The sequence below is a fragment of the Lygodium microphyllum genome, chromosome 22 (assembly GCF_053477565.2).
Source record: "Lygodium microphyllum isolate KBCC chromosome 22, Lygodium_microphyllum_v1.1.10, whole genome shotgun sequence".
NCBI lineage: Eukaryota > Viridiplantae > Streptophyta > Polypodiopsida > Schizaeales > Lygodiaceae > Lygodium > Lygodium microphyllum.
Genome location: NC_141156.1, coordinates 68422126 through 68435207, shown reverse-complemented (window position 1 = coordinate 68435207; position 13082 = coordinate 68422126). Strand labels below are relative to the sequence as shown.

The 13082-nt window shown below is 39.1% G+C and overlaps 1 protein-coding gene across 2 annotated transcripts in view; it reads left to right on the top strand.

Annotated features, from left to right (window-relative positions):
- LOC148017260 (autophagy-related protein 18c-like) overlaps positions 1–12202 on the top strand; it is a 30261-nt gene extending 18059 nt beyond the window's left edge. The window contains exons 3-4 of one of the 2 annotated variants that reach the window (XR_015687845.1): positions 10112–10212; positions 11278–11404. Coding sequence is in view for 1 of the 2 variants with exons in the window: in XM_087662516.1 (XP_087518642.1) it covers positions 11278–11404; positions 11605–11737 (260 nt within the window). In the remaining variant the exon portion in view is untranslated. Of the gene's footprint in view, positions 1–10111; positions 10213–11277; positions 11405–11604 lie in introns of those variants that run through there. The other variant, XM_087662516.1, reaches the window with a different exon arrangement.
- Positions 12203–13082: the final 880 nt, after the last annotated feature.

The window sequence follows — 13082 nt, the reverse complement described above, 5'->3', positions numbered from 1 at the left end:
CTTTTCAGCTAAGGACAGCTGAATAAAAGCCAGAGGGCTGTCACAACTCTATAGAAACAGAATTTGTATCCTTTTTCATTAATTTGTCTATATAATGATTTATTAAATTTGTTTCCTTTGCACTAATTAGATATAAAGAAAAGTGCATTGGAGCTGGCGACTGATGAGTGGTCACAGGTTATGGTGGACCTACGCGGTGGGTTAGAGAAAAGATAGTTCATACTTCCACCTATATGGCCCGATTGGGCATTTGTGACCAGAACTCACGCATATCAAGGTTAGACTCGCACACAGAAAGGATTGATGCCTTGAAGTGTGGGCTAGATCCGCTAGAACAGACAGTTACAATCAACAAGATGGCATGATCATAAAATGCTTGTACAATGTGCATGTGTGGGCTGAAAGCTTGAAATGCACATTTCTTTGCATAGGAAAGTCACATGAAGATTCTGATACCGTTTTTGCGATGTACATGGAAAAAGCTTTCATATGACACCCATATTGGGGGGCCTCCTAAATTTTAGGAGGTCCCTAAATTTTAGGAGCCTCGAATTAGCCTAAAAATGCTAGTCCTAAAAAATAGGGATGTCATTCTAAAAATAGTAAGTTCTGTACTCTGACTGTGCTTACTAAATTTGGTTGTTTCTATTCTTAACAGTATTCAGCCCAAAAAGAAAGGTCATAGAGAAGAGACAAGTGTCAAGACACTTATCACACAAGTTTCCAAGTGTCCCACCACTTGTCACATCTCATGACATGTGGCTGGACACTTGTCTTGTGCTACTCCACTTTCCCCTTTTGTACTAGCTCTTCCCTCTTCTATAAATAAGAGCTCGTTTTTCTTCATTCGGCATAATTTTTCTTTGCTGTAAACTCATGTACAGTACCCACAGATAGCCAGAAACTGGCCCCATCCATCCCCATTATCATCCCCCACTTTTCCATTATCAAATTCCTCCATATTTCCTCTTCTATCACTGCTGTTTTACAGGACAGAAAGCCTGTAAATTCATTACAACACCTCCTTCTCAAGCTCTTTCTTCCATTTTAGCAACAAGAAGCAAGCCCTATCCATGTACTGCTGTTCAACGATGGAGAAAGGCTGATTTTCCCTCTTTCTTCTCTCATACTGTAAAGAAATCAGTTCTTATCATTGCATAATAGATAATGCATGTGTGTTTGTACATCTTTGCATGACCTTGTGAGAGTGAGAATTACTTCTCCTCACTCTCAGGTTGATTGTAACTGAGCTCTTCCCTAAGGGACTTGGGTTGAGCAGAAATACATTCCTTCGGGGGGGGGAGAGGGGGGTTGCCCATCTTCAACCCTCAAATCTTGTCTCCATTACTTTTACATTTTCATGGCTGTAATTTTGTGAGTAATTTTCATTTTCAGCTTTAAGTGTTCATTCTCTTTTATAATAGATCTCGAAAACAAGCGAATATCATAATTGTTAAGCATACTACGTTGTTCGGGGCGTTTACAGCTCTACTTATGGAAGAGATGAATCGGCAGAACAATGCATCCAACAAGTCTTCCAGTGCTTTGCATACTAGGGGTAGATCACAGCAAAAGGGCAAATATGACGGCAAGGGACGCAGTAAATCACGTGGCAAAGATGTTGAATGCCATCATTGTGGCAAGAGGGTCACTTTAAACGTGATTGCTACAAATGGAAGAAAGAGAAAAGAAAGGGCAAGAAGACAGATGATAGCAAGGAAAAGAAGAAAGAGGGTCAATCTAAGAAGAGTAGCGTCAAAATTGAAGAGGTAAATGTAGTCACTCATGACAGCAACGGTGGGAATGACATGCTTTTGGTCTCTTCACACTTTGGTGCACATGCTTTACTTGTAGATATAGATGATGACATGCATACTTGGATTCTCGATTCAGGTGCTTCCTTTCATGTCACCCCTCATCGTGAGTGGTTCTTTGCCTATACAGAGGGTCGACATGGTGTTGTCCATCTTGGGGACAACTATGCATGTGACATTGCAGGTATTGGCCGTGTGTAGTTACAGTTTCAGCATGGTTGTATCTTCACACTTCAGCATGTACGGCATGTACCTCAGCTCAAGGAGAGCTTGATTAGCACAGGGCAGCTAGATGATGATGGATTTCATACCACCTTTGGTGATGGGAAATGGAAGATCTGTAAGGGATCTACAGTGATTGTCAGAGGTTGTAAAAGTGATACCTTGTATCTTCTCCATGTATCTAGTGTGAGTGATCATGTTGTTGCCGTGACCGAGCAGCCAAGTGTTTCTTTGTGGCATGGCCGGTTGGGACACATGAGTCAAACTAGAATGAAAGTGCTCTCTCGTTTGGGTTACTTACCTTGTCTTCATTATGCTGATTTTGAGCATTGTGATCATTGTATTTATGGTAAACATGCACAAATGTCTCATAAAAAGTCTCTTTCGTTGAAATCTTCTCCTCTAGAGTTAGTACATTCCGATGTATGTCAAATGCCAGGATTATCTTGAGGGGGAAAGAAATATTTTGTCACATTTGTCGATGATGCTATACGGAAGGTATGTGTTTATCCTATTTGTAGCAAGGATGAAGTGCTTGACAAGTTTAAAAAATTCTTGGCATTGGTTGAGAATCAGACTGATAAGATACTTAAGTGTCTTCGCTTTGACAATGGTGGGGAGTATGTGTCCAAGGCCTTTTAGGCATTTTGTGACAGCAAAGGAAAAAAGAGGGAGCTCACTGCCCGTCATAATCCACCCTAAAATGGAGTTGCAGAGCGTATGAATCGGACCATACAGGATAAGGTTCGTACGATGCTATCTCATGTTGCATTACCCCATGGCTTTTGGGCAGAGGCTGTTATGATAGCCGTACACTTAATTAATCGGTCACCAAATAGGTCTTTGTGGGGGGGGGGGGGGGGGGGAATTTCCCCAAGAAGCGTGGTCGGGCAAGCCATCTTCATATGCTCACTTGAAAGTGTTTGGTTGCGAGGCTTTTGTGCACATTTGTAAAGAAAAACGCAGCAAACTTGAGCCAAAGTCCTATAAATGCATTTTCCTAGGATATGGTGACGAGGGTGAAATGGGATATAGATTATGGAAACCCGAGAAAAGGAAATTAGTATGCAGCAATGATGTTATTTTCCAGGAAGATTGCATGCATAAATAGCCCAAAAAGATTGAGGAGGTCCATAGTGTTGTATTCCGGGAAGAAATACCTTTTGGACAACAAAATGTACTCGCTGTACAGCAGCAAATACCTGCTGTAAATGAACCTGTGAATGCAGAAAATAATGTTGGAAATGATCAGCCAGCTATTGCCCATGATAATGAGCTACTACATGTGTAGAAACAGCCAGGACAACAAGTTGTTAATGCTGATTTGCAGGCTGAAATGCCAGGATAGTAAGCTGAAAATGCTCAATAGCCAGCAAACAATGATCACTGGGTTAGGAGATCTTCTAAGGTTACTAGATAACCTGATAGATTCATTCTTGGTGCAAACAATGTGGTTGATTAGGTCATGTTGACAGACTGTGGTGAACCGTCTTGCTTCAAGGAAGCAATAGACAGACAGGACAACAAGAAATGGTATAAAGTCATGTTGTCAGAAATGGAATCTCTTGAGAAAATGGCACTTGGGACTTGGTGTAATTGCCTAAAGGGTAGAAAACACTTTCATGCAAATGGGTTTACAAGATGAAGGTCACTTTTGGTTTCTCACCAAAGTACAAAGCAAGATTGGTTGTGAAGGGGTACAAGCAGGAACATGGAATTGGCTTTGATGAAATCTTCTCTCCCGTGGTCAAAATGACTACATTGAGAACCTTTTTGGGCTTGATTGTAGCTGAAGATATGGAGCTCATACAGATGGATGTAAAGACTGCATTTTTACATGGTGATCTGCATGAAGACATATATATGCAGTAGCTTGAAGGGTTTATGGAAAAAGGGAAATAGAAAATGGTATGTCAACTTAAAAGGAGTCTGCATGGGCTGAAACAAGCGCCAAGAGAATGGTATTATAAGTTTGATACATTTATGCAATCTCAAGGTTTCCATAGAAGTCAAGTGGATCACTGCTTGTACACTAAAAAGGTAGTAGATGGCAGTCTGATTATCTTGGTTTTGTATGTTGATGACATGTTGATTGCTGACAGGGATACTCATGTCTTGAACTCACAGAAGCAAAGTCTTCACGGCAGCTTTGTTATGAAGGATCTTGGTGATGCAAATCACATTCTTGGCATGCGAATACTCAGAGATAGGTCAAAAGGATTGCTCTATCTATCTCAACAGGAGTATATCTCCAAGGTTTTGTAGCATTTCAATATGGAGGGGGGGAAAACAATTGGCGTTCCATTGCCTCCATATGTGAAACTCAGTGTAGAGGATAGCCCTACATTTGATGATGAGAAGGCTGAAATGGCTTAGATACCATATGCTTCAGCTGTTGGCAATTTGATGTATGCTATGGTCGCTACGCGTCCTGACATTGCCTTTGTAGTGGGAGTGGTTAGCAAATACATGGCAAACCCTGGTAAAAAGCATTGAGAAGCAGTGAAAGGTATTATGAGATACCTTAAAGGCACAAAGGAGTTGTGCATCTGCTTTGGAAAGTAGAAGGCATCTGTTGTTGGCTTTACGGATGCAGACTATGTTGGTCATGCGGATTGCAAAAAGTCCACTTTTGGGTATGTGTTTACTTTCACAGGAGGAGCAGTCTCTTGGATCTCTAGGCTACAAAAGTGTGTTGCATTGTGTACTACAGAGGTAGAGTATGTGGCTGCCACTGAGGCATGCAAGGAGGCTTTATGGCTTTCACGTTTGGTGGGAGAGCTTGGCATTATTGAGTTACCTGTTCTCCATTGTGACAGTCAGAGTGTTATCATGCTAGCACGGAATCCCGTCTTTCATGTGAAGATGAATCACATACAGGTGAAGTACCACTTCATTAAAGATGTACTTGACAGCAAGAGCATTGAGCTTGTCAAAGTGCATACAGATGATAATCCGGGAGACCTTCTCATGAAGGGTCTTTCAGCAGAGCGGTTTGTTTATTGCCGACAAATGATGGGAGTTGGATAGATATATGTATTTCAGCTTTGTACATACCTAGACTTAGCTGATTCTTTTCTCCTCTTAAGGCACATTATCGTTAGGTGGGAGGTTGCTGGAAATAAAGATCCTCGTGCCTTTTAATGTACTCGGGTGTGAACATACCCTTAGCACTTGTACTTACACATACATATCTATCTGAAAAACCTAAAGTGGTACACTCGTCATTTGTACCCACAAATCGTGCACTCTCTACTCTGCTCTCTCTCACTCTTTGTCTCGCTGCTGCTAACGAACACCGATTGTCTCGATCTTCGTGCCTCTCGGTCACTAGAGGGACATCAGCAAACGCAGTAATGGATGATGCTGGATGAGTGTCAGATAGGTAGAGCAGAGAGAAAATTAGCAAATGCAGCTACTGATGATGATGTGGCAGGTTAACGGTAGCAAAACACAGGTTTGATGATGCGGATAGGCTAACAACAGAAAAAACGTAGGTATGATGATGTGGCAATCCTTACGGCAACAAAGGATCATAAATGCAACAGTTCACTAGGTCATCAGTTGTAGACGATGTGACTGATCAACAAATGTTGTAGAAATTAATGTAGATTGCACGATAGAGGTTGGAAACAGGTGTCGGATGGATGGAGACAATGTCGGGCAGCCTCGGCAGAGACGTTCTTCGTGAATGGGGTGTGGGCAGTGAAGCTAGATCACCTGAAATGTGCAAAAACAATATTGAGACTAAATGGAGAGTAGCATGCCTATTTATAAAAATTTTGGGTCCTCAATAGTTTAGAATCTCTCCTTGTTTTAACTCTCTCGAATCGCTTGCCGTTCTAGGGTTTTCTTTTCATTTAATAAGCATTTTTGGGGCTGTTCAAGAGGCTAATCAGCATTTAATGCATATTTGAGCTCAACAATGGGGTGGAGGGAAAGAGAAGGAAATGGGAGCAAATATGTAAGACCCAACTCCAATGTGTTGGATGCAGAAGTGGAGTGCAATGCTAAGTTGAGTCCATAATGGCTCCTTAGGGCCTCTAGTGATGGAGAAGCCTGAAAAGGCATAGTGGGATCTCAAGGGGGAGAAGTCTAAGACATTGTGGAATGGTTACATGTCGTTTGTGTATCTCGCACAAACCAAGCCTCCACAATACCATAGGATACTAAAGAGTAGCGGCTCTAATACCATGTGAAGATATGCTAGGTTTTGCATAGAGAAAACATAGTCTTGAGTGCGATCACTTCTAAAAGATTGTGGCAAATTGCGATCACTTCTCTCTACTATAATAAAAGTCTTGAGTGCGAACAAAAAAAAAGCATAAAACTTTTAATAAACAGATTGCCTTTGACATCCCATGATTTCCTTAGGTCCCGGGCTCGTAAATTTACTTTAATCCCAGTTGCACCTCACTTGTGCAACATTTACTTAATCATGTGATTAAAAATCAATTCACATGTTAAGTGAGGTTTCAAAAATATATATCCATAACTGTGTGTGTGTGTGTATGTGTGAGTTAGTGCAATATTGAGGCTAACCGCTCATGGTCTTCGTCTCTCTTGGAGTATGTTAGGATGTCATTAAAGAAGACAAGGATAAACTCATCAAGATAAGATAAAAAAATGTCATGCATTAATTTGTTAAATGTAGCAGGGGCATTAGTTAGACCGAAAGACATTATATGAAATTCAAAATGACTATATCTGATATTGAAGGTAGTTTTGGGGATACCTTCTTCCTTAATTCTTATTTGGTAATAACTAGATCAGAGATTAATCTTGGAAAAGATTTTTGCCCCTTGCAGCCTGTCAAGTAGCTCATCTATTCTTGGGATTGGATACTTAAATGTCGCACAGGTACTTGGTGGTATTTGGTGCCAGTTGTTGGTCTAGGTCATTCATTTGACCATAAGTGTCGGTTGGTGACACTAGAGAAGCGGCGTTTAATGGTACCTAACGTCAATTTGATGGTCAAAGATGACACAGAGATACTCGAAAATGGAAGATGCCTAGCCAATTTAATTATTGGCTTGTCAGATTATTTTTTTGGGCATCGAAATAATTATTAGATTAATTTTTAGTAATTAAAGGTTGAAAATTAAAATTAATATTTAATTATGGATAAGGCTGGAAAAATCATTTGGGAAGGTTGTCACTTGTCAAAAATGCCCATGTAAGACTGAAAAACGTTTTTAGAGGTTGGAGAGGCATTTTAGCGTATTCAATCTGCAAGAGAGAGAGAGGATATGCTCTGGTCTAATTTGCAGCCATTGGGAGGACCTTTTGAGGCGGCAAGGGGCTGGAGAAGATCAATCAACAGCAGGTGACACCATCTATAGGTTATTGAGACAGGGCGACAGCAATAAATGATTGATTTTCTTCAGTTCTTTGCATCTACAGGCTGTTGAGACAGGGTAGTAGGGGTAAATGACAGTCTTTCTTCAATTCCTCGCGAAGAAACTCTGAATTTTCTCTCTCTACAGCTTTCTCTCTCATCTCCCAGCCATTTTACAGCCTTGCTCCAAAGATCTCAGCATTTGGACCCTTGGAGGTTGAGAAATTGCAAATTTCTCTGTTGTAAACTCTAATTTACAGTAGAAATTAGGGTTTAGTAGAAGCCTCGAGAAACGTGCCAGAAATTGGAGGCTCCAAGACTTGGATTTTTAAGGGCTTAAGGTGAATTTCAGCTAAATTCAGGTGGAGGACTAGCGTACAATCACTAAAGCTTTTGTGGGGCTCTATTTAGCATATACATTGCACATGATAACATCGAGCCAAAATTTTGGATGTATTGGTCCACAAGTCACTAATCTTTGCAATTAATAAAGAACTGACTTGCATTTTCAACAAGCATCATATCTCTACTCACAAAAACTTTGTTTGTAGATGGTTGATAAAAATGGTACCCTTTGCTTTTTGCAATGTAACCAATGAAAATGCATTTGCTAGATTTATATTGTCCCCATGCAAATGATAGGTAGCTAAAGATATGTGAGTCTCAATTGGCTTTTGGCCATGCCAAGCCTCATAAGGTATACAATCACTCAAAGCTTTTGTGGGGTTGCAATTTAGTACATATATTGTACACAAGATAGTACCAAGCGAAAATTTGCTGGCAACTTATTGTAAGCATATAACTTGCCATCTCCATAAGAGTTCTATTTTTTCTTTCAGCCACACCATTTTTTGGAAGTGTATAAGGCGTAGTACACTAATGTATAATGGCTCTTTTAGCCATTAGTGTGTTGAATTTATGTGACATGTATTACTCCCCTTGATTTGTATGGAGAGTAACCAACTTGCAACTACTGCTATTTTTAGCCATGGCTAAGAAAGCTTTAAAGTAAGCAAATATCTTTGATTTGTGCCTCTATGCATACACCCAACAAGATGTATCATGTCAACAATGAAGGTTACAAAGTACAAGATCCTTCAATGAATCAGACACGCATGGGTCCACAAACATTACTATGTATAAGTTGTAAATTTGATCTGTATGCATAGATTCCTTTTTCAAAAATGAATCATGATGCATTTTGCCAAGAATGCAATCAACATATATTAACTAGTTGCTTTCAAAGAGGAAGATCAAGCACCATATTTTTTAACCCTCAAATGAAGCAAATTGCCATAGTTGAGATGACTAAATTGAGTAGGCCATAACTCGGTGTCATCCATAATAGTGGTATCAACATGTGATGCATCCTTTGATGCTCTTTTTTCATACATATGAAGCTGATATAGGTGGTTATAAAATGTGCTAGTGACAGTGAGGAGATCTTTATTATTGTGGGCATAAACATTGTATCAATCCATGTGAAATTTAAACTACAAAACCAACATGCAATGGTTGAAACGGAATGCAAGTGTTTCTTTATGCTAGGCCATATACATTGAGCTTTTGAAGCATGATAATTTTCCCATTATGGGAATCTATTCAATGCCTTAGATTGCATACAAAGCATTATTAGCATATATAATTGATCTCTGCCTTTTGAACATGTGTATATGATACAAACAAGTTATAATAGGAGGTAATGTGCTTTGAGGCACCATTGTCAAAATACCTTGTATTGCTATTTTTAGTCATTGACAAACCATATGCATGGAAAGAATGATCATAGAAACACCACACAAAAAAAGCATAAGATTGGCCAATATCCGAACTTGCTAAATGTGCTTCTGCATCCTTTAGTCTTACTGAATTTTCAGTAACAATTATTAATGGCCTCTTTTCACTAGCAATCCTTTTTTTGCATTTCTCAATGACATGTCCCTTTCTCTTGCAACAACTGCATCTCTTCTTTTTGGTACCCACATCTTTGGTCCTTGAAGAGTTTGTGGAATGGGCTAATTTGCCTTTACCTTGTGGGTTTGATGGCTATCATGATTTTCCTTTGTTATTATTGTTGGTTGTAAATGCTTGATTTTCCATATTCATGTTGGAGTGATTCTTCTATGACATATGACTCAGATAGGCTAGCCAAGATAGTAGAAACAAGAGAAGCATTAGATGTAATCTCATCAATGTTAGTAAGCTACTTTGTTAGGTCCTTCGTACCTGCAATGTAGGCATCCTCTATCATGTGCTTCCATCTCAAGCTTTGTATGCGAATAGGCTACATGAGCCTCATTGTGCACATGATACAAAGAGGCAAGTTTATCTTAAGCATCCTTGTGCACGATTGGATATGCAGAATAACATGTCTCTTGCATAAAAATGCAATCAAAGGATGTGTATGGGCCTCTCTCCCATGCCATCTCAATTGATCAGTGGTGGGAGTTGCAGTAGGAGTAGGAGCTGAAGATCTAGTTGGTGATAGTGGATGAATTGGATAAGCTTGCAACATTCTGTGCAACAAGGCCTATTTGGCTAACCTCGAAACTAGATACAATAGGTCAATGTTATTTGACAACCAAAACATGCTTCATCTTATATGCCCACATTGGATAATTTGTGCCATCCAATTTATTCGAATTCCTAGACATGTTTAGCAAGACATTGTATGTTGTCATTGCTTGCTGTGTATGTTTTAATGTTTACACTAATGCTGCTCAATGTGTATGTGAAGGTGCAACAACATGAAAAAGCAAGGAAAAGCTCAAAAAACTCACAATTTTGTGCACAATTGATGATTTCATAGCTGAAAAGGCTGCTCCAATGTCCCCAAAGGTCATTTTACATTATGAATTTCGCCTCAATTTTTATGAATTAGACAAACTTCACAAAAGCCTCAAATATTTTTTGATAATCGGACAATCTTCAGCATAACCTTATGCAAAAAATCATTTCTGAATTGAGATTTATCCAAGCATAACCTTATGCATAGGTATGTTTTGAATTTTGACAAATGTTGAACTTTCTTTTGTGGTTTTTAGGGGGGGTTTTCTGTGAGGTTTTTATAGCCGACGACTGCTTTGATAGCACCATAAGTTAGGATTTGGCTGCACATACACTTACACACTTTCATAGTGAACAAGTGAACAACAAGAGAGGAGAGAGTTGTTGGAACATCATATCCACTAATTTAAGAATGATAATCAATGTACAATCCCTAAGGTACTAAAGTACCACACCCACTGATGTGTGTTCACATGGGAAAAAAATCTTCTCCAGCTAGAATGTGAAAAGTGCCCATTTATAAAGGAGCATTTATACCAGAGCTACAGAGGAACATGAGAAGTGTAACACATGAGGACTAACAAAAAAGTGATCTCTTAAACTGAACTAAACCAGCTCTTAACTCTAACTACGAGAAATTTTGGAATGATGATTCACCATGCCAACATACCATTAAAAGCATATGCCTTAGCAGGCAATTCTAACAAATACATCCACATTTTTTGGCACAAAATTTGAAGAAAGACCCTGCTTGCATTTTTGCATCTTGGACATAGGAGCAAAGAAATTTGACTTCACGGAAGTGATTTAACAGATCGTTTACTTACTGTATTTTGAGTTTAAGCTTATACACACACGCATACACATGCAAGCACGAGCATTACTCTTCGCATCTTGGTGCTCTCCTCCTTTCCTTCTCTTGCTTTGTCGCTCATTACTAGCATTCTTTCCATCATTTTGGCAGGGTCTCTGAAATTTTCATGTTTAATTTTCAAAAATTTGTCTGCCTTGTTTAAGTTGCTTTTTACATAGTTTTTTGTTGGGAATTTTGAATCTTTGCACTGCATCTTAGAAATGCAGTAATCTCATGAAGGTGATGATTATTGATTTGTTCAGGTGTGCTTCCAAGTTATTTTAGTTCAGAGTGGTCTTTTGCTCAGTATCGGTTGCCTGAGGATGTAAGAACTCTGGTGGCTTTTGGAGCTGACAAGACAACAATTGTCATTGTTGGTCTGGATGGAAGGTAAGTGTTGACTGAATCCAAGATCTTACTCATGCGATAGTTTGAGATAGTCATTATGATGTGTAAAGATTGCTTGGTTATGAGCTCCTCTAGCAGTAGATAAATAGTGCTAATTAAATTTTCTCTTATTTGTGTCCGATTGCTTTAGATTATTTTTGTGTGAAATGTAAAACATGTTGTGTATGGTGTTGCAAGTGCAGTTTTTACAAGTGTGCCTTTGATCCTATCCATGGAGGAGCAATGAAGCAGCAGGAAGTTGCAAGATTCTTGAAGCCTGATGCCAATCCAGTCTCATTATCTGGTGGAATTGAACCAGTAATGTCGGAAAAATAATTCAGGAGTTGAAATTAACTTCATAGGTAACTGCCAGATTATTATCCCCAAGGGTACCCATGGAAGGGGACATTGCATCTAGCGCACAGATTTGTTGTGTTCTGTTAAGGTCAGACTATGCAGCGCAGTATATATGGCCATCAACACCTGTTAATTGCATTTCTAAGTTCAACTTGGGATACTTCGAGTCTTAACGTGAGCCTCATTTGTCCAGGTATCAAAGGCTGTATCGTTTCAATCATGATTTCAATTCCTTGGTTATGACCCAATAATTGAGCCTTGCATATTTTGTGAGGTCCAGTTAGTTAATGCATCAAGCGGACTGTTGATATCTGTGGATTTACTTACCTGTAACTAAGAAATTCACCCATAATTCTGCATGAATGTATGTTGTCATCCCTTGCTATGATTGATTCAATTCACAGGCTGTAAAAGTGAGCCGTCCATTTTATTTCCCAGTCCTAACTGAGGTGTGATATGTGGTACATGATGAGGGAAAATGGTGTAAATAAATTAATGCTAATTCTTTGCTTCTAACTCCCCCCTTCAGTATACATAAATTCAAAAAGTTAGTTTGTTCACATTCACATGCAACGAGGTCTAATTACCGTTTTGCTGAAGTGTGTAAGTGTCACATCTCAAGAAGCAATTGTAAAATATCATATGCATAAGTTTAGATTTCTCTTTTATGTGCATAATTAGGACATTGCATTTCCCAATCTGATTGTATTGTCTTAGCAATCTCTCTATCGTGGGCAATTGTATAGCATAGTAATGTGATGGCTCTTCTTGCTTTACTTGCCATATGTGTAAGAGAAGGGGAATACAAGGGAAAATACGGGAATAAAATAATGGAGGAAAAATACATGTTACACTGGCGGGTATATAAGATGTAAGGGACTTGATATTTTTTTTCCATCAGATAATAATAACAAGTCTCATTCATTTTCTCTCTCTCTCTCTCTCTCTCTCGCTTTCATGGCTTCCTTTTTTCATTTTTTGTCTCTCTTTCCTTGTCACTCTCTCTCTCTTTTATTTCTCTTTTCTCTCTTCCGCAGTCTTCTCTCTCCTCTTTTTCTATCCTCAGTCCTCTCCTTGACAATATGGTTCAATATGTCTCTTCTGTCTTTAACTTGGGTTGGTCATTCATAATATAGGCTATTTGTTACAAGTTTTTGTTCTTGATCATGGATAAGAGATGTGAAGGCATTTCTACTTTGTGGCCTCTAACACAACATATTTGCTAATCTCATGCATGTAGCTATACAAAGTCTATTTAACCACAAAATGAGTGAATAAAGATAAATGAGTGAATTTATTTGGGTCACCTATTGTGAGCACACTA